Source organism: Prionailurus bengalensis, chromosome A2, assembly GCF_016509475.1.
Source record: "Prionailurus bengalensis isolate Pbe53 chromosome A2, Fcat_Pben_1.1_paternal_pri, whole genome shotgun sequence".
Lineage (NCBI taxonomy): Eukaryota > Metazoa > Chordata > Mammalia > Carnivora > Felidae > Prionailurus > Prionailurus bengalensis.
In genome coordinates, this window is record NC_057348.1 from 6,216,006 (window position 1) to 6,240,983 (window position 24,978).

Consider the following 24,978-nt stretch of genomic DNA (forward strand, 5'->3'; position numbering starts at 1 on the left):
AAAATGTGGAAATAACCCGAGTGTCTGTCGATGGCTGAACAGACACACAAAATGTGGTCAGTCCATACAGTGGAATAGTACTCAGCCACGGAAGGAATGAGGTATCGATATAAGCTACAATTTGGATGAACCTCGAAAACATTATGCTAAGTGAACGAAGACAGATATTGACCAGATATGGTCTCCTCTGGGGGTGATGAAATTATTTTAAAGCTAGAAAGGGGTGATGTGTGTACAACGTGGGAGTGTCCTAAATGCCACTTAAAATGGTGAATCTTTAAAAAAAATTTTTTTTCATGTTTATTTACTTTGAGAGAAAGAGAGAGGGAGAGAGAGAGAGAGAGAAAGAGCTTGAGAGGGGTAGGGACAAAGAGAGGAGAGAGTCCCAAGCAGGCTCCACACTGTCATCACAGAGCCCAACAAGGGGCTCGATCTCAGGAACTGTGAGATCATGACCTGAGCCGAAATCAAGAGTCAGAGGCTTAACCGACTGAGCCACCCAGGCGCCCCTTAAAATGGTGAATCTGAGATGAATTTTACCTCAATTAAAGCCTGGGTGGCTCAGTCGGTTAAGCCTCCCACTCTTGACTTCGGCTCAGGTCGTGATCTCACCATCAATCGAATCCTGCGTCAGGCTCTGAGCTGGGCATGAAGCCTGCTTGGGACTGTCTCTCTCCCTCTGTCTCTCTGCCTCTGCCCCTCTTCCCCACTCACTCTCTCGTTCGAAAAACAAAAAAAGGAAATGAATCACGTTAACTTTTTGAAAAATGTCACCTTTTCGATGAGACTATACATGCATGTCGCACAAAATTCAAAAGCTACACAATTACAGATGACTGTTAACTAAACTCACTGTAATCATTTCACTGTATCCGTGGCTCACGCCTTTAGGCCCTACACCTGCAACTCCTACAGTGCCGTCGACCAACCTGGGGGGCGGAAGGAAAGCTACAAACTGGTACAATGTGAATAATTTAATACCTTCTTCCCGGTCACGCAGTTAATTACGCCCCTTGGAGCAACTCCAGTCACCAGACTATCGCCTTGTCTAGAACGGTTGCAGTTTCCTTGACTTTCTAGCAATGCCTTCTCTGATATTACACCAGCTGCACACGGTCGCTATAGACCAGCAGACAACAGGCGAAAGGGTGAAGCACAGAAATTATAAAGAAAAACCCCTTCTTGAACCAGGGCAACTTGGACATTATTTTTGTGGGCAGCTGGTTAGCTCGGAAAAGACCAGCCGTAGCGGGGCAGAAGGCAGCGGGTTCCGAGCCATCCGGGGGCACACGCGGCCGTCACTCAGCTGCCAACTCCGACGCTCCCCGATGCAGACAAAGGGCCGGACCGGGGACAAAGGGTCGCGGCCGCGCCTGCGCACAGCGCCCCCCCGGGGGCGTGGCCTCGCGCCTCGCCCCCGCCCCCTGGCGCTGCTCGCTCACGTCACGGTGGCGCCACGGCGGAGTTGCCATGGCGGCGCTGAGCGGCCTGGCGTCGGCGCTGGAGTCTTACAGGGGCCGCGACCGCCTGGTGAGGCTGGGGCGGAGCGCGCTCGGAGGTCTCGGGCCAGGGCCAGGGCTCAGAGACGGGAAACTGAGGCCGGAGAGGGGCGGGGTCGCTCAGGATCCTCCGTCGCAGAGGCCCTCCCCGGGCTGGGCTCCGACCCTGTCCCCTAGCGGCGATCGTTAGGTTGTTCCTGCTAACCCGTCATGGCTGGATTATTTTCAGTACCAACCAGATCCGCACGTTTGGACGGTTGGGATCCGACCAGACCACTGAAGATGGTCACTGGGTTGTCCCAGTCATAGGACTTAGGATTTAGGACCAGATCCCCTATAACTGGGCATTGGGGTTGTTCCAGCCAATTCAACCTGGCTGGACATTTACAAGGCAACCAAGTCCCCGTTTGAACATTTAGGGTCTGACTAGGCCGCTGCAGTTGGTCCCTGGGTTGTCCCTAACAATCTTCTACGGGGATTTAGGATTTTTGTAGGGCTTTCCCTGTATTCGGATGTTTAGGTTCCTACCACATACCCTCTGGTTGGGCATTTAGGGTCCATCCAGGCCCTTGAGGGCAGAGTCTCTGCGTGTTCCTATAGAAGCTTCCTTCTTTTAAAAATAGGTAGGAATTTGGGTTGTACCAGGAAATGTACCAGTGGTTGGGCAGTTGGGTTCCAACCAAATCCCTTATGATCGGGCATTCAGGTTTTAATCAATTCCCAAGCTGGACATTTTACACTGCCGAGTTTTGCTGTTAAAAGGGACTGAAAAGAAATCAGTAACAATAATATACAAAACAACAGGAAAAAGCAATTTCTGAAAACCAGATGAAACACAGGTAGAAGGTATAAAGCCGACCCAGTTCTCAATGGCCCCAGTCAGCCACTGAGTTCCTTTGATCACTGAAGTAATTCAAGCATATGACCCTTTTGCTCACTGGGCTGAGGCCGGATCACTTCTCCCCTCCCCAGCCTGGCTACAGACTTTGGTCCAGCTGGGTGGATGCAGATATACACGTCCGCCTCGTCCTCCAGCTTGCTGGGAAATGGTTTCATTTTCTTGTTCCCATCACATCTGTGTCCAAAGGGAGGGTGACACGAGCCAGCACTCCCTTCGAGTGTCCACAGTGACTTTGGACAAGGATGCCATGTTTCTCCATTTGGCCCACGTGCAAGATGGGCCAGCAAATGTTCAGCTCTTATTGGAAGTTTGTTGATCTAGTCTACCGACCCCCCCCCCCCAACTTGGTCCTGTGGGACCCACGGCCACGGGGGCTGATCCAGCCTAGTCCGGGAGCACGGCCGTGCTGACTGCTTCTGGTGTCCTGCAGATCCGAACGCTGGGGTACTGTTGCCAACTGGTTGGTGGGGTCCTGGTGGAGCAGTGTCCGGCCAGGTCAGAAGTGGGGACACGACTGCTGACACTGTCCTCCCAACTCAGCCACTGTAGGACTGTCCTGCGACTCTTTGACGACATGGCCATGTTTATCTACACGAAGCAGTATGGCCTGGGGGCAGAGGTAAAGGGGCCGTAGAGAGGGAGGCACAGACTCTGGGCAAAAACTGGTGTTTTCTGGACTTGTCTGAAGGCTGTTGTGTGGGCAGTTTATTGGTTTGTTTTATTTTTTAAAGTTTATTTATTTTGAGAGAGAGAGGGAGAGTGGGCAGGGGAGGGGCAGAGAGAGAGGGAGAGAGAGAACCCCAAGCAGGCTCCACACTGTCAGCACAGAGCCCGATGGTGGACTTGAACTCATGAACCTCGAGATCATGACCTGAGCTGAAATCAAGGATCAGATGCTCAACCGACTGAGTCACCCAGGAGCCCCGGCAGTTTAATGTTTTTTTTTTTTTTTTAAACTTTTGCTTTCTTTTTTGAGATAATCATATGTTCTCGTTTTAATTTAAATTAAAAAATAAGTGGGGTGCCTGGGTGGCTCAGTCGGTTAAGCGTCCGACTCTTGATTTTGGCTCAGGTCATGAGCTCATGGTTCGTGGGATCGAGCCCTGTGTCGGGCTCTGTGCTCTCTCTCAAAATAAATAAATAAATCTAAAAAAATAGCTTCTACATTCATACATTCCAAAAGGCTATATGGGCTGTATGTAGACTAAAAAGTCTCCCTCCTTCCTGGTCCCCCTTCCCCAGTTTTCCTCCTCAGAGGCAGCTGTTGTCGGCCTTCTGTGATTGCTTCATGAGACCGGTACACGCACAGGCAAATACGCATTGTTTATATAATGAGCTGTGTGCCATTTTCACTGTCCCGCCACTTGCTTTTTTCGCTTAAACAGCACAACTTGGAGGGCACTCCACATAGGTCCAAACAGAGCTCCCTCCTTCGTTGTGGCCACCTAGCACTTGCTATGCAGCTGGCTGGTCCCCTGTTGAGGGACATGGAGGTTTGGCTGTTATAAGGGGACTGCAGCATTCTGCAGGAAGGCACGTAATCTAGAGCAGTGTTCCCTTGCCTGGGGCCATCTTGTTCCCCCAGGGGACATTTCCCCAGGGGATGAGCTCAGAAGCTGCCTGGGGCCATCCTGGCGAAGTCATGCCCCTCCCTGGGTGTCCTGCCCAACCCCTCTCCTGTCCCCTCTCTGAGCCACTCCAGGTTCGCTCCCACCCTCGCTCCACCCCAGTGCCCATGACCCAGTCACCCCAACTTCAGGTGCTTTCCTGGACCTTCCCCCTGTTTTGAAGCCCATCTCCTATCTTCTTCTTTGATTAGGGCATGCTTCCCATGTGCCCCCTGAGGACCCCTCCCCCCACGTCTCTGCGTCCCTAGACCAGGGGCCCTGTGCACCTTGTCTCTCCCTTGGCCAGAACAGGAACTCCTTTGTTGGCTCCAGTGTTTCTGTCTGTGCCCCCTGCCCAGTGAGCATCTCCTCCCCGGTGTAGGGCCTTGACCTTGCTGCTTCTCTGGAGACACTGTGGAATGAACACACTGGGGAGGGGCGAGGAGGGGCGGGGAGGGCTCTGTTCTCATGGAGGAGTGGAATGTGCCAGCACACCAGAAGGTCCAGGCAGGATAGGGGAGCTGGAGTGGGGTTCAAACCCAGAGGGAGGCAGGGTCACAGCTGGCTAGTGGGAAGGAAGGGGGCATTGGTGGGGCTCATGAGGGGGATCCTGGGAAGATGGAGAGGAGGGAGCGGGTATAGCAGGCAGCTTGGAGGCCCCCAGGGGCCCGGGTCCTGGGGGGTGGGGCCCAGGCCCCTGCAGCCTCAACTTGATACAGGCGGTGGCTCAGAACTCAGGCTTGAAGGGCTTGGGTTCTGCTATTTGAAGGCCTGAGGCCTGTCCTTGTGGGAGAAGGGGCACGCGGCAGCTTACCCCAGGCACCCCCAGTTTGCCTGTTGGTGGGGATGTGCCCCCTCTCTGGTCTGGGGAGGCGACCCGAGCCTTGCAGCCTCGTGCCCACTTACTGTCAGCACTGAGTGCGGAAGCCTGGTGGTACCGTAGCACCCTGCCTGTGGGGTCACGGTTCCCTCGTGGGAGTCATCTGCGAACTTGAAAGACATTTCTGGGGGCGCCTGTGTAGGTGAGGCCGTTGATCGTCCGACTTTGGCTCAGGCCATGATCCCGCTGGATTTGAGCCCCGAGTAGGGCTTTCTGCTGTCAGCTCGGAGCCCGCTTCGGATCCCCTGTCGCCCTCTCTCTGTCCCTCCCTGGCTCACGTTCTCTCTCAAAAATAAATATATATGTATATAAAAAACATTCCTGGTGCCAGTGCCCACCCCAGACCTAGTGAGGCAGAAACCCTGGGGATAGGGTCTTTTTAAAAATTTATTGTTTATTATTGTTTTATTTATTGTTTAATGTTTTACTTTTATTTTTGAGAGACAAAGAGAGACCAAGCATGAGCAGGGGAGGGCCAGAGAGAGAGGGAGACACACAATCCGAAGCAGGCTGTGCTGACAGCTCAGAGCCCAGTGTGGGGCTCAAACTCACGAACCGTGAGATCACGACCCCTGAGCTGAAGTCAGAAGCTTAACTGACCGAGCCACACAGGCACCCCTAGAGGTGGGGGTTTTGAAGCTCCCCGGGGACTCCCGACACCTTCTGTTCCACTGGGCGATGACCACACCGTTGGGAAGCAGAAATTAGGTCTTTCTCCTGCAGTGGCCCAGCCATGGGCCAGCCTGCTGGGCCTGGACATTGCCCTGTGACTGCCACCTGGCCTGGTCTGGGTCCCTAAAGTGGACCTGGGTAGGTCTGACTCCAGGCCCATCCCCCGCTCTCTCCTGGTCCTGCAGGAGGAAGACATCTTTGTCCGCTGCGTATCTGTCCTGGGCAACCTGGCGGATCAGCTCTACTACCCCTGTGAGCACATCGCCTGGGCTGCCGATGCCAAGATCCTCCGTGTGGACTCTGCCCGGTGGTGGACACTGAGCACGGCCTTCTGGGGCCTCTCCCTGCTGCTGGGCATCGCCAGGCAAGTGGTGTTAGCACGCGCCGGCAGGCTGTATGGGTGCCCCGAGACCTGGGCCGGTGGGCAGACAGGCTGGAGGTGCGAGGGTCTTGGCCTCTTCCCACAGTCTTCCTCTTGTTGCCCCCTCCCTGGATCCATCCAATGGCCGCCCTAACAGATGCCCACAAAGCCGGTGGCTTCAAACGTCACACGCTGACTGTCTCGCCGTGCTGGAGGGCGGACGTCCAGTAGGGACTCCCCGGGCTAGAAATCGGGAGGCTGCAGGGGACAATTTGTTCCTGCCTTTTCCGGCTTCTGGAGGCCACTGCCCTGCTCGGCTCGTGGCCCCTCCTTCCATCTCAGAGCCTGTCCCTCCAGCCTGTGTCCCTTGTCACATCTTCTTTAACTCCAACCCCGTGCGTCCTTCTTCTTGGTGTCATCCCAGGGCCACCTCGGTCACCTCCCATTTCAAACCCTTAACTCGGTCACATCTGCAGAGTTTTTTAGCATGTAAGGGAGCACACTCACAGGTCCTGGGGACTAGGATGTGGACATCTTTGGCACGTGCGTGATTGTTCCCGCTGGAGCCAGGAAGAATAAGTCCACAAGCCTGGACCCGGTCTCTCCGTGTGTGTGGTCATCGGCGCACATCCCCGGACAAAACAGCCAAGGGTTTCCTGTCTGGCTGTGTGCTTCTGAAACCCGTGTCGTTTCTAGAACTGTGAAAGAATGGTTTCCTCCCAAACATTTTCCTCTCTACAGAGAGTTTGCTGAGTGGGTTTGTTGAGAGTCCCCTGCCCAGAAAACACAGGCAGAGCGTTCCCCTCCCCGCCCCCTACTGGCGTTTCCCGGTAGATGGGAATGCCCCTCTGGTGGCACATCCCCCCCTCTGTTGATGCAGGTCATTGTGGATGGTCCTGAAACTGAGACAGAGGCTGAGGGACCCCGCGGTGGCCTTTACCAGGTATGACATCCAGGGACATCTGGGGTTTGGTCGGGAGAAGGCTGACTTCGTCCTGCATGCTGGGGACCCGGGTGGGAGCCAGGAAGCTGCTTCCACCAGTTATGAGCCTCGTCCTCTGCAGGCCTGGGCTGGGGCGGCCGCGTGTGCTAGATCATGGGGCCTACGGCAGCTCCAGGGACCGGCACAGGTGGGGAAACTGAGGCCTGCTTGAGGCCCTGTAGACAGGAAGTGGCTGAGCCTTCATGGCGGCGCCCCCAGCAGGGAGGCTGATCTGGGACAGTCGTTTCTTGAGGACTGTGCTCACCGTCCATGTTTCATCCGGGCTGGGAGGGAATGTGGGGCAAAGCCGCACCCGGTAGGCCCAGAAGCTGGGCCCCCACCAGTCCCCCCACCCGTCTCCAGTGGCCAGACGACCGAGGTGTGGGTTTGAGACTTTTCCTGCCAGTCTGTGCCCTTTTCGTGCCATGAGCTCCCTGTTGGGGGGGGTGTGACAGGGACCCAGTCCCACATTTCCCTCCCTCTGCTGTCACCTCTTCCGGCCTGTTTGGGGGAGCGAAGGCACTCGTGGGTCGTCCCCAGCACCTTCTCTCTGCTCCCACAGCCGGCTGCCGCGGAGCAAGAGGAGGGCCTTGGAGGCCCAGGTTCAGTCGGAGGTGCTGACTCTCCTGAGCAACCTGGCCGATCTGGCCAACGCCGTGCACTGGCTGCCTCCGGGCGTCCTGTGGGCCAGCCGCTTCCCCCCGTGGCTGGTGGGCCTCCTGGGCACCGTCTCCTCCCTCCTCAGTGTGTACCAGGCCGTCCGGGCTGGTGACTGGACCGAGGCCACCGCCCCCTGACGTGGCCCGGGAGGTGTGGATGCAGCCGGAACCCCACCGGAGGGCCCCCTCCCACAAGGCAGAAATCACCGGGGCTGGGGCTGGGTCTTTAATTGAGCGAGTCAATGCCAGGTGTAGGGAGGTACGGCCCAGAGAACGCTCGAGCAGCCTTGGGGACAAGGCCAGGGTGGGGCAGGATGTAGGCAGGGGTGAGGTCCCCCGAGTGCTGAGGGCTAGGGCCTTCCGGGCTCAGTGGGGGAGGCTGCTCTCAGGTCCAGAGTAGGGTTCTCCAGGCCTCACGTGCAGAGGAACCTCAGCAGACCCTCGCGTGGCCTGTGTCCTGCGTTCCAATCAAGGCGAGCAGGAGAGCCCAGGGGCATGTGCCAGGTGGGCCTTCGGACAACGGAAACGAGGATCAATTAAAGGGTGTGCTGGTGCCAGGCCCACGTGTGAGCTCATTCCTGTCTCGCTGGCTCCTGCCCCTCCCGCCCGCAGGCCCCCTGGCTCACACAGGCCCTTGGGCCTTATTTTCCGAGCCATGTAAGTGCTGCATGGATGTGGTGGGTGCCTGGAAACCACACCTCCCCAGCCTGCCTCCTGGAACGTGCTTGACTCAGTGGGTCCTCTCGGACTCTGTGAGCACAGCCCACCCGGCCCGGAGCAGCCCTTGGCCGAGGCGGGCGGCTCTCCCGCCCGTCTCAGGCACAGGGGCCACACGGACGCCGCCTCCCACCCCCACGCCTGGGTCTTGTCCTCCTGGGTATCGCTGGGGTGCTTGTGGCGGCTGAAGCATTTCACGCTCCGACACGGCCAGGACCCAGGGCCGGTCTGAGCGGGTCGTGGGCGCCAAGCTGGGGCTGGGCCATGCAGGCTCCCGTCTCCCTCCTCGTGGGGATCAGGGTGCGATGGGATGCATTTACTGTTCAGGCTGACGTTTGAGAGCCCCCGCCCCCGTGTGGCCTCAGGCAGGCACCTGCAGGTGGTGGCCAGCCCACACCTGCCCCTCCCCGTGACAGGAGTCCTGGTGGGAAGGCAGAGGGGATCATGCTGTCCCTCTGGAAAGATCTAACAAAAACGGCAGTTTGCAGCCCCTGGGGCTTCATGGGACACCCACCGCATCTTGTTTCCCAAGGAAGTGACGTGGTGGGAAGAGCTGGGGTGGAGGCCACTTTGGGTGGACACAGGGCGCAGGAGAGACCCCCCTTGGAGCACCCTGCCCCACCTGTCTGTCCCTGGGGTTCACAGGTGGGGGGTGGGCCAGGCTCTGGGCCCTTAGCAGAGGCCCCCTTCCCAGCACTCGGGGCCACCAGGGAGATTGGGGGGGGCGGTCACAGCAGCACCCACTCACCTGCCTGGAGACTCAGTTAATACAAGGCACCCAGGGCAGGGTGTCTGTGGGCAAACCACGTGAGCACCTGGATGCTAACGTGTCAGGTCACGGGTGCCCCAACAGGCTGGTGTCCCTGTGGGCCCGGGCTGTGTGGGAACACTGCTGGGTGGTCAAGGAGAAGCCCCACCTGCAGTGTGGCCACACCCCCTGCTCAGCCTCTTCAGGTCTTCGTTCCCAGGAGCTGGGCCTCAACGGGTTCTCTCGGGACCCAGGGAGTACACATGGCAGCAAACTGGGGAGCAGGGAGGCTGGTGGGCCTGGAGGATGGCCCAGAGGCCAGCCATGGCTCCTTGTCAAGGAGGCTGACGCCCAAAGACCACGGGGACAGGTCTGAACGGAAGGGGGCCGTGCTGGAGCGGGGAGGACTGGCGGTGCTCCCACACCTCCGTCCCCTGCGGAGGGCTGCTTCTCCCCGGGCCACGGCCGCCCTGGCCTCGCCACCACCCCCAGTGTGATCATCATCTGGAACATCCTCAGAGGGGACCAGGGCGGGCTTGTGGGCTGGGCTCCTCTGGGCGGGGCCACGTTGCTTGCCCAGGAGGAGCCTCAGCATCCCTGAAGCCACCACCCCAGCTACGGGGCAGGGGAGTGTCCTGCACTCTTCCACTTCCACAGGCCTGACCCCTGCACGCAGCAGGAGGGAACATCAGCTGGGGGGGGGGGGGGGGGCTCCTACGGCATCCCGGGCACGCAGGTCCTGTGGAGGGAGTCTGCGGGGCCCTGAGCGTGGCGTCCAGGACTCCCCCAGGTCCTACTGCAGCAGGGGGTGTGGCGGGGGGGCCCCGCCTGGGGAGGGGAGCCACGGGAGTTTCCCCGTAATCCACCATCACAGCACCGGCGTTGGGCAGGCGATCCTCAAACAAAACCCCAAACCCTCAATACGAACACTCCGTCCGCTCACCTCCGACGCTTTTATTGCTGGAATCAGGTCTTAAGTTCTAAGACGGTTCTGAAAGATCCCGCGGTGAGGAAACGCAATCATTGTAAAAGCAATTGTCGGGTGGACTAAGATTATGGTCACGATTAACAAAGACGCGCACAGATTCCACAGAAATAGTATCTGTTCAGCCACCGACCACACAAGGAGAACTGGGCTCTACCCAGGGGTGACCTCCTGCTGGCCAGACATGTACCGCCACTGCCCCGCTGCGTGGCACGACCGAGAAATGCTCTCGGCCCTGTGGCGGGGAGCCCCGACTGCTGCCACGTGGCTGAGCGGAAACTCCTCACCGCGAGGGGCACCTGGCGGTCACATCGCCCAGCACAAGGGCCCAGGAATGTTCTCTTTACGACAGGACAGGGACCTAAAGTCAACTTTTCTAAAGTGCTCCGATACGTCTCGGTACGACATGAACACTGATTAGAGACGTGGCACAGGTCGGCTCCGCTGTGTCACAGGACCGAGGGAGACCGCTTTTCCTTGCTCCTCGAGGAGGAGGACACAGTGGAGAGCAGGGGAGAGGAGGGAGCAGGCGGGGCTTCTCGGAGAGGCCCAGGAACGTCACACCATTTCCTGTGCTTGGGAGAGGTTCACGACCGCTGCTTTCCGTTCCTCCGTCAGGAATGCCTGTGTCACTCCACCCTGCAGCGCCCTCGCTCCTTGGTCAGCGAGGGACCCAAGTCCTCCCGCCAATGCCTTGGAAGGGACTGGGCTCTGGGCTCGGTGGCGGGGCCAGGGGTGCAAAGGCTGCGGGATCCCCACTCACCCACCTGGCACCCAGAGTTCCTCCAGAGCTGAAGTGTGGCTCTGACCCGTTTGCCACCCCTGACCGTTCCTGGACATCTAACACCCCCCCCTCCCACCCCCTGCCATCCACAGCTGTGCGGCTGGACTGTGGGGTGGGGGGGAGCTGCCCTCCAGGGAAAGTGGACAGTAAGCTAGCATGGCTCACTGGGCATGAGGCACCCATGGCCATCTGGCCACCTAAGGTCTCCTGGCCACACGTGACCCCTCTAGCATCTCACCCTTGTCTGCCAGGGCAGGGCAGCCCCACCACTCCATTCCCTAAACCAGCACCTGCCCCTCAGTGAGGGACACCTGTCCCGGGGGCTTCCTCCCTGTGGCCCCAGGAACACCAGCCCATCTCATGGGGGCTGGGGACCCTCTGCTAGGAGCGGGACCCTCAGGAGTGCACGAGTCCTGCCTAAAGCTCTCGATTTGCCTTCTCCGGACAGGCTGAATGCCCAGAGAACAGCTGGTGCCCTTGAATCCCACAGAATCATGCCAACTGGGTGAGGTTCCTCTGGGAAGCACAAAGTTGAGCAACAGCAGATTTTAAAAACCTCTGTCAAATTAAAATGAGTTATGGCCCGCCCCTTCCAGAACCTATAGAACCTGTCTACGGTGCCACTGGCCATCCCCTTCATACGCCCTGCCCTGTGGCCCTCTGTCCCCAGGTGGGCTGTGTGCCACCCCTGGTCTGAGCTCACGCCCTCGGCCTTGAGGTTCACCGTGAACACATGTAGGTTTCTGCTTTGGAAGCTGATTCTGCTGACACCACCCACCCCTCCTGGTGCCCTAATGACACGTTCCAGCGTCTCCTGGGGGCTGTGGAGCCTGGCCCAGGGCCAGCACCTCCTCCTTAGACTGGGGTCTGGCCTGTCACCAGGCTTCTTGCGTTGGGCAGTCCCTGGGAACGATGGCGTGGAGTTGCTCTCTCCCTACTCACATGGGGTGCTACAACTGAACACAGCTCCTTAGGTCAGCTCTGGCTCACCCTTCGATTACAAACTTTCCTTTCTGTATCAAAAAAAGAAGTTTAGAAAGTTACCCAGGCACCATTGCTAATCCTACAGAAAGAGCCTCGAGACGACAGGCCCGCCCCGGCCCAGACCCCAGCCCCAGCCATGCGGTCGCTGGTGTTGGTCTGCTAGGGAAGGGGGGAGGGACAACTGGGCTGCTCCCCGGAGAGCAGGACAGGGAGGGGTCTGCACCTGGAGCCACAGCCCCTCTAGAAGAAGATGACGTCTTCCTTGCCGGCTTCTTCCTTGTCCAATGGCGTGGTGGGCAGTGGCAAGAAGGATGGGGGCACGGGCGCGCCCCCGGGCTTGGTGCCCTCAGGGGGCACGTCGGCTGGGGCTGAGCCGCAGGCGTCTGGAAGAGAGGGGGGGTGGCGGGTGTCGGCAGCTGCCGGGCATCACGGCAGCCCCGCTGTCCCCGGGGGGCCGGGCTCACCTGGGAGAGGCGTGGAGCCGTGGCTGCCTGGCAGGACGGGGCTCAGCGAGCGGCGGTTCCGAGAGGCGCCCTCGTCCTTGCCCATGAGCTTGCCGAGAAGCAGCTGCTGCTTCAGGTCGAAGGAGGCTGAGGGCAGAAGGGCACGGCCCGGGGTGTCTGGCCTCGCTCCAGGCACACAAGCAGCCCCCCTCCAACCCCTCCTTGGCTCTTCCCCCAGACGGCCGAGGGAGGACGCCGGCACCCATGACCAAGGACGGCCCCAGGGACAGCGAGGCCGGACTACAGTGCGCCGCTGGAGAGAGACCCCGTGACCCCTGAGTCCCAGCAGTCCTGGGACACAGGCCCTGCTCCTCAGGGAACACCCCAGGGCTGGCTCCCCTCAGCCAGAGCCTGCATGCTGACAGCACCCAAGGGAGCCCCCCCGGGCTTTCCCTACCGGGGACCACTCGCTGCAGAGTGCTCTGTGCGAGGACCTCAGTGTCCCCTGTGTGGACCGAGGACCCGTAGAGATGTGGGTGCTAGTGTCGGCACTGGCTGGGGGCTCGGTGGGAGTGTTAGCACTGCTTGCCTCGACGTCCCTCAGTGACCCAGGCTCTCTGACCTCTCCTCCTTGGTCACCCCTTTGCAGGGCCCCACTTTCTGAACTGCCAAGAGGTTCCCTCATCCCCAGTCCCAGTGTGAGGGCCGGGGTAGGAAAAGGACATGGGGTTTGATGTTTTAATTTTGCTTCTTGGGCCGGAAGACCACACAGGAACAGGTCGTCTCTGTAGCCTGGTGTCACCAGCTGTGCCTTCCAGTTTCCTCCTGGTGCCCCTTCCAGGGAACAGCCCTGGGGTCCCATTTTGGTTTGCTCCCAAGAAGCCGCTTTGGTCTCACAAACGGTGGTGAGTGGACCGGGTGGGCACCTGAGATCACCGGTCACCTAGAGCCCGCCAGGACTCCGCAGCCTCAGCTCCGCCCCCCCACTCCGGGCTCACCCGAGCTGTCCCAGCGCTGGGAGCCCCTGCTCTTGCCGCCCTTGTCCTTGCCGCCCTTGGTGGAGGCGGCCAGCTTGGTGGGGATTTGCTGCTGCACGGCCGCCTGTCTCTGGATCTGGTTGGTGGCGCTGAGCAGCTGGATGGGCACGTCGCTCTTGGCCGGCCGACCCTCCGCCGGGGTGCTGTCCCGGCGAGCCACCTCGGGGCGCTCTGGGAACTCGGGGCCCGAGCTGGACAGCAGCAGGCTCGCCCGGGGTCCTGGCGCTTTGGCGAGGCCGGTGGGCCCTTCCAGCCCTTCCCCGTTGAAGCTGGGAGCGTGGCTGGGGGGCTGGGCCTGAAAGAGGGACAGACGCCACATCCCAGAGCTGTCCCTCCTGCTGGAGATCACGTCCCACCCCCCAACCCCCCCACCCCCCCACAGCCGCTGTCCCCAGATCTGCAGTGTCCAGGGCCGGTCTCGCCCACTTGCCCCACCCAACCTCCTCTGGGTCCCGGGGTCACCTAAGCGCGCGCGGCTGGGAGGTTCTGTTTGGGGGCGGGGCCGGTGCCGGTCCCCCCGGGTCGCCACTTACTGCTGCAGGCACGCGCACCCAAGGTTACACTTAGTCGCGCCCGCGAACACGCGCCCGGCGCGCCGCCCCGCCCCGCCCCGCCCCTCACCTCGGCCAGCGCGTCGGGCGGCAGCGCCCCGGGCGCCGTGTTCTGCTTCTTGAGGCGCCGCTGCTGCTCCAGCTGCTCGCGCTCCCGCTCCACGGCGCGCTGCGCCTCCCGCAGCCGCTCCAGGTCGTGCTGGTAGGCGCGCCGCTGCCGCTCCAGCTGCTCGCGTTCCTGGCCCAGCCGCTCCTGCAGCTGCAGCGACTCTTCCTCGCGCTGCCGCAGCCGCGCCGAAGCCACGTCAAGCTCCTGCCGCTGGCGCTCCCGCTCGCGCTCCCAGCGCTGCTGCTCCAGCCGCAGCCGGCCCTGCTGCTTCTGCACGCCCGCCAGCTCCTCCCGCTGCTTCTCGAAGTTGCGCTGGCGCTCCTGCTCCAGCAGCAGGTTCCCGCGCGTGGACTGCAGCCGCAGCTGCTTCTCGCGCTCCTGGAGGGCGGCCCTCTGCATCTCCACGTAGCTGTCCTGCTGGGCGATGACGGCCTGCGGGGGCCGAGGCGGGGCGTGGGGGAGGCCCCGATGTTAGGAGGCGGCTGGCCCTTCCCCAGACCCTAGCCTCCAGCAGGAAAAGGGCCCGGGCGCAGCCCCTGTACCTGGAGGCTTAGCAGCAGCTGGGACAGCGTCTGGATCCGCTGCACGAGCTGTGGAGAGGGAGAGAGACGCGGGCTCCCTGCACGAAGCTGCGTGGGGCGTGCATGCCGACCCCCGGGGAGATGGACGAGCCCCGAGCCTACCTCCAGCTCCAGGACGGCGGGCAGACGGGGGCCAGACTCCGCACCTGGCACTGTGACCTGTGGAGGCAACAGCGTCAGACTTGAAGAGCTAAGGACCTGCTGATTAGTGACCAACAGGCCCTTCTCCTCCCAGCCCCGCCCAGTCCTGTGACTCGCGTTGAGTCTTGGCATCTGGAAAACGACCGCACAGGGCAGCCTTCCTGGAGGCGGGAAGGCGGCTGTCGTGGGCTCACCCTGCGGAGGCTCGGGTCACACAGCGGGTGGTAGAGGGAGCCTCAGCCGCAGCCCTGCTCGGGCCCCAGTGCGCCCCAGCCTCCGGGCACCAGGACACTTGTACAGACCCAACGCTGGCAGGCCCCGCAGGGTCTCTCCTCTGCTGAGGCGGCTACAGCTACTGCCCTGGGCCTGTCCCCTCTCTCATCCCATTCCCGGCCACTGTGGGCCACTCCCAGGGACAGCGTGTTGCCGCGAGATGGAAAAACTAGACCACGCAGGCACAGGCTGTTCACACTTGGCAACGGTAACGAAAAGGGCTTGGGCGGCCCTGGACCTGGCTACGGGAGCGACATACCACAGGTGGTGGCTCCTCAGAGGCCCCCAGGGTGTCGCCGGGCCTGGAGTCTGGGCTGCTCACCGGGCCTTGCCAGTCTCGGGGGCCGGGGTCGTTGCTGCAGACCTTCTTAAAACTGCCGTCTGAAAACCCCAATCCAGGTGCGTGAGGGGGCTGGAGGTCCCCCAGGAGTCCGGACGGGGCCCCATAACCCCGGAACCCAGGTAGGAAATTGTGGCCAGGCCGCTACCCTTGGGCTTGTGCCAAAATGGCAGCATCGGAGACACACGCCAGCAGGAAAGGGAGGGGCTGGTCTGTGTGCCGCTGTCGGAGCATGACCGACAACACCCTAAAGGTTCCAGAACCTCACCACAGAGGGTTTATAATCGTTGAGGGGAAGCAGCAGCAGAGACACACGGCAATAAATGCCTCGGCTTTGCAAAGGGAACGTTCCGAGCTGTCCCAAGAAGCCCCACTCACTCTTGCCGGGGCTGCCCACGGTGTCGCAGCCCCCGAAGGTGTCTGCCCTGCGGGGCAGGCCCGCGGAGCCTCCCCCATCTTCCGCCTGACCGTTGGCGCTGGCCAGCTGCCTGCAGAGCAGGTTCTGGATGTCCTCAACTGTGGAAGGATATGGGAGGAAGCGAGTCGCCCTGTGGAACCACACGGGGCACAGGGATCGGGGCCTAGAAGCTTGCAGGGCCTGGGTCACGGTCTTCTAATTCCTGTTGCAGGACTTCAGCCCCCCGCTCTATGCATTCCCCTAACTTCAGGTACTGCAGCCAGGACAGGCCAATGCATGTCTGCAGGTCAGGTTGGACCTCGGGGCAGCCTGTGGGAGGGGCCGGGGAAGAACTCGGGTGTGTGCTTGTGTGTCAGGGGTGCACACAGAAGGTCGGAGGCCATGGGAGGGTGGCCTCTGGGGGCAGGTCTGGTCACACAAAGTGCTTTAGGACAAACAGGCTTTGGCCAGTGAGGCGGTGGGGAGAACATTCCAGGCCCAGGCACAGGATATGAGAGGGTCCTCAGGGGGCCAAGAACAATGGCCCCTGAAGAATTGTGAGGAAGCAGAAGGTCAGTGTGGCCGGAGGACACGAGGTGGAGCAGAATTGGAGTCCACAAGGGACCCCCCTGGTCTCTGTTCCCTTTACTCTGAAGGAAAGGTCTGGAGGGCAGCTCTCTCTCTCGTTTGTCACTGAGAGAGCAGTTGCCAGCTGTCCGTCTGGACCCAGTGAGCACTGGCCGGCTGGCCTGACCCAGGCTGGGCCTCGTGCGGAGCTGGCCCAGCAGCTGTGTGGGGGCCGCCGGGGGCTCCAGCAAGGACCCTGACAGCTCCACGAGGCGGGCCTGGCGGCAGAGTGCTCACGGAGGGCAGGAGACTGGCCAGCGCCCCCCTGTGGTCGCTGTGTTCAGAAGCCTCCTCCCCCCAGAGGTGGGGTTCCAGGCCCAGGGGCAGGAGCCCTCTGAAATGACCCACCAAATGTGGGTATGTGCATGATCTCTGGGGAGATCACTGGTGCCCCACTTCTCAGAGAGGAGGGCCTCTTGAGGGTGGGGAACCCATCTCGGTCGACTTCAGATCCTAGGGGACTGGCGTGGTGCCTCGTGTAGCAGGTGCTCGGGAGAAGGTGCTGAGTCTGCCGGGCGTGAGCGCTGCTCCTGGGAGAATGCCCGCCCCAGCCAGACAGAAGTGCGTCCCAGACAGGGTGGCGAGTTGGCCACACTGGGTCACGTGCCGTCCTGGGGTCCCCCCGAGAACCACCCCCCACCCCGGGTGGAACTGTGGCGGCAGCAGCAGCCGGGTGCCCAGTGAGGGCCCCCAGGCTTGGCTCCTTACTCTCACTCATGGCCGACTTGAGAATCAGCTCCCCCTGCACGGTCTCGGAGGGGTCCCCTCCTCGGAAGAGGAGCCGTGACGGAGCGACGTCTTCCAGCCCGCTCGTCTCGGCCATCTCCAGGTAGATCTGCTGCTTCTCGCTGAGGCTCTGCGCAATCTGCTGGTCTTTCAGGTTCAGTCGCTCTGCAAAGGGATGGGGGGCGGGGGGGGGGGCAGCGGTCGGCCTTCCAGGATCATTTCTCCCAGGAGTGGGCTCTGGGAGGCCCCTGCAAGGGGGGGGGGGGCTGGACTCTGGGGACCCCGGCTGACCCGCGGCCCACCCTTCCAACAGCCCACGGGGAAGGTGAGGGCACAGGCCTGCCTTCTGATTGTTCGCCCCAGCTATGAAAAACTAAACACCATGGGGTACACGCGAGGACTTTCACGGGCTGATTTATTAGTTTGGGCCAAAGTGAGAATGTTCAAAGACTTAGTTTTCCTATCCTGAGCGTGTTCTGTCAGGCATTTAGGCCAAACTCCTTGCAGGTCTCTGGGTTTTATGCCTTTTTCTAGTTGCGGCCACGGCAAAGCTCTCGCTGGTGACTGCTAGAATACACATGTCACGTTCAGCTGCATCTCACAGCCTCCCGTAGTTTTCTGGTTGATTCTATTAGATTTTCTAGGCAAATAATCATGTCACACGTGAAACACAATTCTGTCCCTTCCCTTCCAGTCATGATCTGACTCCCCTTATCACCCAGGCTGGAGCTTGCGGGATAAAGGTAATAATGGGGACAGGGGCTGGCCCAGCCTTGCTTCTGATTTTGAGGAGTGTCCCTGAGGTCCCAGTGTTAAAGATGAGATCAGCTTTTGATCCAAGATGGGAACGAATATCTCCATAAAGAAAGCACCTATTTCTAACGCAATCTTGTCACGAACGTGTAAGGAACAGATATCGTTGTAGGACTGTGGCATCCACAGAGGTGTGTCCACGGACATGTGCCTAGCACAGGGTGTGTGTTACATAACCATCCCGCAGAAATAAAGAGTCTGAATGAATACGGCATTAGCGTTGTGCTCTTGGGGTCAGTGGGATTTTCCACCCCTTTCTTCTGGACATTTTTATTAATCAGTGCCCTCGAACGTATGCCTCTCCCTACAAAAAGAAATAAAATATAAACTGCCTAATTTTACGTGCTTACTGTCTAAATGCTACCTAATTTGAAAATAAGTGACTCAGTGAGAGGAAGGAGAGAAGCCGATTGAGACCATAAAGTACTGGGAACCGTTGTTGGCAGTGACCTCACTTCAGTCCCACAGGAGTCTGTTAAAGCCGGGAGAAGAATGGATAAGCACATAGGTGCATCTGTACAACGCAACAGTATTCAGCCTTAGGAAGGAAGGAAACACACACCCTACAACACGGCTGAACCCTGAAGCATCGTGGTCCATGGAATCAGCCAGACACAAGAGGGGAGAGATAGCAGGACTCTCTATACACAAGATCCCCAAGACAGGCCAATTCATAGAAACAGAAAGCAGAGCAGAGGTTACCAGGGGCTAAGGGAAGAAGGAGCAGGGAGTGACAGCTAATGGGCGCGGGGTTTTTTTTGTGGAGAGCTGAAAATGGTCTGAAATTGTGGTGACAGTTGCACAATCTTGTGATACACACCCGAAGCCACTGCATGGTATGCTTTAAGTGGGTGAACTGTGTAGTGTGTGAATTATGTCTCAATAAAGTAGCTGGAAAAAAAATTAAAACAGGGCGGGGGGAGCCGAGGTCCCCAACCACAAAGCCAGGGCTGGTCTCGGTCTGCCAGGCTCCAGAAGGAGGCTGTGGGGTCCCGTGCTATTCCAAGTCCCCTTGGGGCTTTTGTGTACGTGACCCGGGACACCCACAGCGAGCTCCTTCCTGGACAGGGACGGAGGGAGAGGGCAGTGTATGTGGCGAAGCGTGAGTGTCTGGAGGTGGCTCAGGGGCCCCGAGCGCCACCCTCTCCCTTTCTCATACCCCCTCCTGCCGATCGCCAGCTCATGACAAAACCTCACTGCAAAGGCCCCACAGAGCTGTAGGACACGAGACAGCCCACGGGAGTCACTCTGTGGCCAATCCCAGTGGGAAGGAACAGAGATGCCGCTCATGGTCCCTGGCCCACTGCCTCAAGACAAAGCTGTGGAGCCTTCTGACCACACGAGGGACACATCGTGGGAGTCAGAGGCCCAGACTGACTCCCCTTACCTTGGAAGTCCCTCAGCCTCAGGGCGCGGGCCTCGACCACCTTCCTCTCCTCTTCGGCCTCGCTGAAGGGCCCCTCCTCTTCGTCGGGACAGCTGCAGGGAGAATGGGCAGATGGGCGAGAACGCCTCACGGGCAGGCTGGCCTCAGTGACAGGCCCTGAGAGCTCTGTCTGCAGAACCGGCTGCCGAGAACGTCTCGTTCTGTGGGTGACTTAGCTTGCTAACGGTGTGGGAGAAAAATGAGGGAGAAGAGAATGGCAGCCACCGGCATTCATCCCGTCTCTCAGGGTCCGCACGTAACCAGCCACTGGTTTACGTGCCCGGTCACGACACGGGAGAGTAGGAGACTGAGGACAGCTCACTTCCGGGGGACCTGCAGAACTAGCATCGGATATGGAGGGAGCTCTGGGCAGGCTAAGGGTCCGGAAAGCTGCCAGATGTAAAGAGAGGGAGCAGCAGGCTGGCTGGGTCCTGAGAGGTCCCCTGGCCTGAGGAAGAAGGACCGGACACCACAACCTGCTCCAACAGGCCCGGCCCCCTGTCGGGTGTCATTCGTCGCATCCCACCAACACCCAAAGTTAGAACCGCCTGGGCCCGCACCCCCCGGCCAGCAATGTCGCGGCCCCTTTAGCAACTGACAGGTTGGGCTGTTGTCGGAAGGTGCCAGAATGGTGCCACGTGTCCCTTTTCGACGAGGGGGACGGACAAAGCACCGAGGCGGAATGAGGGAGAGGAAAGGCAGAGGGGTCTCTGGCCGACCTGTGACCTCTAGTGCTCTCTCAGGCCCTTCAAGGCCACAGCTGACGGGGTGGCTGTCAAAGCCCAAGGCTACACGGCTGGGGGGTCGGGTCGGGAGGGGGCGCACACACGGGCCCTTCTCACTTCTCAACGGCCCTTCTGATGTGAGCCATCCAGGTGTTCCTCTCCTCTTTGGAGCTGGTGTAGATCTCGTACATCTCCGGGCCTCGCAGGGAGACGCTGATCAGGAACATGGCTTTCTCCTCGTTGGCCACTTCCCTCACGATGAGCTTTTGTAATGAGATGACCGGGCGCTTGGAGTCCTGTGTGGGTGCAATGCGGTGGTGAGGGGGTAGCTTCACCCTGCCGTATCTGAATGGCTGTCGCGCGCCTGTCTGAGGGGGAGGGGACGGGGGGCGGCAGGTGCCCCATCTATTTTCAAACAATGGAAAGCAGAGATATTTTGCCACGTGGGGAAAAAAGACACGACTGCAACGATCTCCTCGTATACTCTGTTTATCGTGCTTAAACGCGTGTTTTATAACCAGTGATGCACGCCACTGGACAAAGCCCAAGAGATACAAGGGTAGGTAGCGTATGATCACAAATGAATCTTCCTCCTGACTCTGTGCCCCAAACCGCCACAGCCAGGCAGTATTCCTCTCTGTGATCCTACGAGAGACGATGCTCTCACACAGCCCGGTAAAATGCACGTTAACTGGCGGTGATGGGCTGAACTGTGCCCCCCAAATCCTGATGTTAACGCCCTAACCTGCCTGGCACCTCAGAATGTGATTCTGTAGAGGTGGAGCGTTTACAGAGGTGCTTAAGGTAAGATGAAGTCATTAAGGGAGGGGGTCCCATCCAGTAGGTCTGGGGTCCTACTAAGAGAGGGGACGGTGCACACAGTCACACGGAGGGGACGCCATGTGAAGATACGGGGAGAGGATGGCAAGCCAATGAGAGAGGCCCCAGGAGAAACCAGCCCTATGCAGGCCAGGCTTGGCTCCCGTGACAAGGGTGTCCCGGGATCAGAGCGCCGTGGGGCCAAGATGCTCACAGTTCCCAGGGAGCAGCTGCCTGAGCTGCGGTCTTTGGTAGGGAAGGAAAGAGGGGATCTCCTGGCAAGGATGCGGGAGCCCCCGAACCCCCAAGCCCCTGAGAGAGAAAGAGTCACGGAGACAAGGAGGCTAAGACTAGACAGGATGTCAGCCCAAGGCCCTGAGGCCTCCTCAGGCAATCAGACAGGACCCTGGGTCTCGGAAAATTCTACTCCTGCCCTGTTGGAACCTCCTGGCCCCTGGGAGGACGTGGGACAGCGGGTGAACTTTCGGATGTGTCCTCCCGGCCGCCCTCCGACTCAGCTTCACAGCCACCCCCTAACGTCCCAGAGGGCAGGACCTAACGTCTGACGAGATGGGATACGTACCACGGAGGCAAAGACGTATTTTTGATCCTTTTCTTGTAGCAGCAAAAGCACATCAGTCAGAAGGACAACGAGAACATCTAATGAGAAAGCACAGAAGGAAATGTCTCACAGGGTCGCAGGGCCACATGGGTCCTGCCAGGCAGACCCACGCGTCCAGGGAAGGCTCTAGCCCCAGGGCAGGGGGGCTGGTCGCTCAGCCTGGCGCCATGATGCTTCTGCAGGAGCCTGAGGGTTTCCGTCCACCTCACGGCTCTCCATCACCTCCTGGGTTCCAACATTTGGCACAGATCAGTGGCTGGAGGTTGCTGAACCTGCCACTCAGTCCCTGTTGTGATGGCACCTGCAGGCCTGGCCTCTGAGATTCTCTGGCTGATTCCTCAAACATGAATTGTGTCCCCCCCACCCCCTCCTGCTCCCAGGTCAGCGGGGACTTGAGCCAGGGACGTCGTGGCCTGCCCTCAGGCCCCTTGTCCCTGTGGGGACACCTGACAGCAGAGCCCTGGCACATCCTGCACGGAGCGTCCAGCCGGAGCCCGTGTGTCTCAGAAAGCAGGAGCAGTGCCCTCTCCAGACACCCAGACCAGACGCCTCTCCCCACGAGTCCTCTCGCCTACGGCCTGCGGGCTCCTCCTCACAAGCATTTACTGCACTTCTCACTACTTCTGGCTTCCTTCCTTCTTTCTCCCTTTCTGCCCACTGGCTGGAGCCCCCGAGGGCACAGCCCTCCCACCACCCACCACCCACCTGGGTGTCGTGCACCCAGGAGGCGCTAAATTGCCTGCCAGATGCTCGCCCGTGCAAGCTACGAACAAGCACATCTGATCCCTGGCCACCTCAGGCACTCCCCGCCAACGATGTTGAAAGATGCTGGTGTCAACGGACAGGTTAGGAGGTTTCCAGAAGCTCGTGGTTTGGCCCGGGGAAACGCAGGCTGGAGGCCAGTGTGCTCTCTGGTCTGCAAGTACACTGTGAGTTTTGGAGGCGGGGCCCACAGTACCCCCTGGGCAGTGAGCGGGAGGCTCGGGGACGCGGCAGGGGGTGGGGGGCCCTTCCGCGGCTGCCCCCCGGAGGCGGGGACCCAGGCTTACCTTTCAGGCGCCCCGACGTGGTCTTCCAGCACAGCGTGCCCTCCAGATGCAGCTGCCGCTGTAACATGTCCTCCTTGCGGAAGGTCAGGCCGTTCTTGAGCTTGCTGGAGGACTTCAGGTCCACCCTCCCCGCGATCTCCCGGAGGCGCTGGCCTCTCTCGAACTCGCTGACCTTGGCGTCCACTTGCGAGATGATGTCTCTGATGAGCTTCAGGGCCTGGCTCAGGTCTCTGTGGTCCTCGCTGCCGGCTGCCACACACCGCAGGGTTAGCGCCTTCCTGTGTCCCCGTTCACAAACATGACAGAGGCGGACGTGCTATGGGCTCTACGAGGTGCGCTCCCTGAAGCCACTGCTCAGAGGACCCTCAAGAATCACCTCCCAACCCGCGCCTGGATGTAAATGCTTCTCCAGATAAAGGCGGCGGCATCTGGTTCCCGCTGAGACACAGCCTCCACTGAACGTGGAAGCCGACGCGTGACTGAGAGACAGAAGTGGCCCTGCCTAGCCCTGCTGCCTGCCCCTCCTCGGTGAACGCCCCCCGCCCCAACCCCGTGCCCACCAGCTCTGCCCAGAAGACTCCCTCCACCTCCCACCATCACCCAGAGTTGGGTGATCCAAGAATCTGCTCATTCTCGCAGGGCCCGAGTCTCCTGGGGGTGGGGCTCGTGTGGTCAGGCCCTGGCCTTTGAGAACCCCGGGCTGGCCCGTGGGCCCTTTCTCCTCTGCCTGCCCAGGTTCCAGGCACGTGACACGAAGGCCATCTCTGTGCCTGTCGGGACCAACATTCATCTACTCCCTGGATGACGACCCAGGGCCTTCTGTGGCCCGGCCTGTGCCAGGGGCTGCGGGGTGACAGCGGGCAAGTAAGACCGGCACCCCATCTTTCTTGAGTCGGAAACCCCACAACCCAGCACGGTGGATTCGGCATGGTGGCAGCTCGGCTAATGACTGCTGAGCCGCCGTGGCGGCTCCAGAGTCTCTCCTCCAGAGAACCAGGGAGGGAGCACAGAGGGGGCGCTTCTCCAACCCACCGCTAAAACGGGGCAGGAAGACCGAGATCGCCCCTCCGAGCGGCAGTGGGCGAGGCCGCGAGGAGAGCTACTGTACCTTCTGTGTTCTGAATAATGCGCTCCACCAGCACCGGGTACTTGGTTATGCGCTGCGTGACCAGGAGGATACATTCCTGCACACCAAGCCGCCGCACGATGGAAAAGTTGCCGATTTTCTAGGCAATGGGAAACAAAATGCCCCACTGGCACCCTGGCTCCTGCCAAATCAGCTGGGGGCACCTTCCTTTTTCAGGTCGCCAAGGCCTTTTGTCTCTGTTGCTTCACTGAGTACTTGAAAGGGGGGGCTCATCTGCTGTGCGCAGAAAGCAAAGGCAGTGTCCCCTCTTGTAAAGGAGGGCCTCTGTAAAACCCAGGAAGAAGAAACCAGAACCAGGGCGCCTGGGTGGCTCCGTGCGTTGAGCATCCAACTCTTGATTTTGCCTCAGGTCATAATCTCAAGGTTCCTGAGTTCGAGCCCTGCGTTGAGCTCTGAAAGCACAGAGCCTGTTTGGGACTCTTTCTCTCCTTCTCTCTCTCTGTCCCTCAAAATAAATAAATAAACTTAAAAAAAAAAAAAAAAAAAAAAAAAAAAAGAGGGGCACTTGGGTGGCCCCGTCAGTTAAAGCGTCTGACTTCGGCTCAGGTCATGATCTCTTGGTTCGGGAGTCTGAGCCCCGCCTCGGGTTCTCTGCTGTCAGCACAGAGCCTGGAGCCTGCTTCGGATCCGCTGTCCCCCTTTCTCTCCCTGCCTCTCCCCACCCCCGCTTGTGCTCTCTCTCTCAAAAATACAGGGGGCGGTAGGGAATCACCCAGAGAGCTGTATATCACACATGCCCACATACACATGCGTGCATATACACACGAGGACCCCGACTGACGGCTGCCAGAACCATCTGGAACTACCCTGAGCCTGTGCCTCTGAGGCAGCCCCCTGCTGGCACCCAACGCACACCTCTGGCTAAGAACCCAAGAAGCAGTCACTGGAAGCCAGCTCCTGGCAGGGCGGAGCACGGTTTCTGGTGCCCTCCAGAGCATACCACACATTCTGCTTCTCTGCTCCCTCGGCACTCAAGCACTCCAGGAATGCAGCCATTGTGGAGCCACTTTTGAGGAGGGCCAGAGGAGGACTCTGGGGTTTGTGAAGTTCCAGGGACAACCTCAAACGGACCCTCTGCCTTTCCCGTCTACATCCACTGCAACTGCAATGGGGCGGAATTTAAAAACCTGTCATTCTTTCTTTTTTTTAAGTTTATTTATTTTGAGAGAGAGAGAGCATGCGAAGGAGGGGCAGAGAGACAGGGAGAGAGAATCAGAGGGAGAGAAAATCCTAAGTAGGCTCCACATTGCCAGCTTAGAGCCTGACTCGGGGCTCGAACTCATGAGTCGTGAGCTTGTGACGCGAGCAGAACTCAAGAAACGGATGCGTAACGACTGAGCCACCCAGGTGCCCCCAAAACCTGTCATTCTTAA

General features: G+C 59.8%; 2 protein-coding genes across 4 annotated transcripts in view; one reads left to right on the forward strand and one right to left on the reverse strand.

Moving 5' to 3' along the window:
- Window positions 1–1,397: 1,397 nt before the first annotated feature.
- Window positions 1,398–8,120, forward strand: PEX11G (peroxisomal biogenesis factor 11 gamma). Of its 2 annotated transcripts, none has more exons than XM_043590250.1 (5): window positions 1,398–1,530; window positions 2,831–3,019; window positions 5,745–5,923; window positions 6,801–6,863; window positions 7,465–8,120. In XM_043590250.1, exons 1-5 carry the CDS (start codon window positions 1,471–1,473, stop codon window positions 7,697–7,699), a joined length of 726 nt encoding a protein of 241 aa, XP_043446185.1. In that variant the 5' UTR covers window positions 1,398–1,470; the 3' UTR covers window positions 7,700–8,120. The 2 variants fall into 2 exon arrangements, with proteins under 2 accessions (XP_043446185.1, XP_043446186.1); XM_043590251.1 differs by having other exon boundaries at window positions 1,443–1,530; window positions 2,941–3,019.
- A 1,845-nt stretch (window positions 8,121–9,965) lies between these two features.
- ARHGEF18 (Rho/Rac guanine nucleotide exchange factor 18) overlaps window positions 9,966–24,978 on the reverse strand; it is a 55,256-nt gene continuing 40,243 nt past the window's right edge. Inside the window, exons 7-20 of one of the 2 annotated variants that reach the window (XM_043590234.1) lie at window positions 23,567–23,684; window positions 22,459–22,707; window positions 21,371–21,447; window positions 20,086–20,264; window positions 19,205–19,296; window positions 16,987–17,169; window positions 15,633–15,770; window positions 15,174–15,295; window positions 14,603–14,659; window positions 14,462–14,509; window positions 13,881–14,351; window positions 13,221–13,554; window positions 12,244–12,369; window positions 9,966–12,162 (exon numbers count right to left, since the gene is read on the reverse strand). In XM_043590234.1, coding sequence (XP_043446169.1) covers window positions 12,020–12,162; window positions 12,244–12,369; window positions 13,221–13,554; window positions 13,881–14,351; window positions 14,462–14,509; window positions 14,603–14,659; window positions 15,174–15,295; window positions 15,633–15,770; window positions 16,987–17,169; window positions 19,205–19,296; window positions 20,086–20,264; window positions 21,371–21,447; window positions 22,459–22,707; window positions 23,567–23,684 — 2,337 coding nt within the window. In that variant the 3' untranslated portion in view covers window positions 9,966–12,019. Of the gene's footprint in view, window positions 12,163–12,243; window positions 12,370–13,220; window positions 13,555–13,880; window positions 14,352–14,461; window positions 14,660–15,173; window positions 15,296–15,632; window positions 15,771–16,986; window positions 17,170–19,204; window positions 19,297–20,085; window positions 20,265–21,370; window positions 21,448–22,458; window positions 22,708–23,566; window positions 23,685–24,978 lie in introns of both variants that reach the window. The other variant, XM_043590233.1, reaches the window with a different exon arrangement.

Coding starts and splice junctions, on each gene's coding strand:
- PEX11G (XM_043590250.1), top strand. CDS start 1,471: ATGGCGGCGCTGAGCGGCCTGGCGTCGGCGCTGGAGTCTTACAGGGGC. Junction 1,531..2,830: donor ACAGGGGCCGCGACCGCCTG/GTGAGGCTGGGG, acceptor GGTGTCCTGCAG/ATCCGAACGCTGGGGTACTG. Junction 3,020..5,744: donor AGTATGGCCTGGGGGCAGAG/GTAAAGGGGCCG, acceptor CTGGTCCTGCAG/GAGGAAGACATCTTTGTCCG.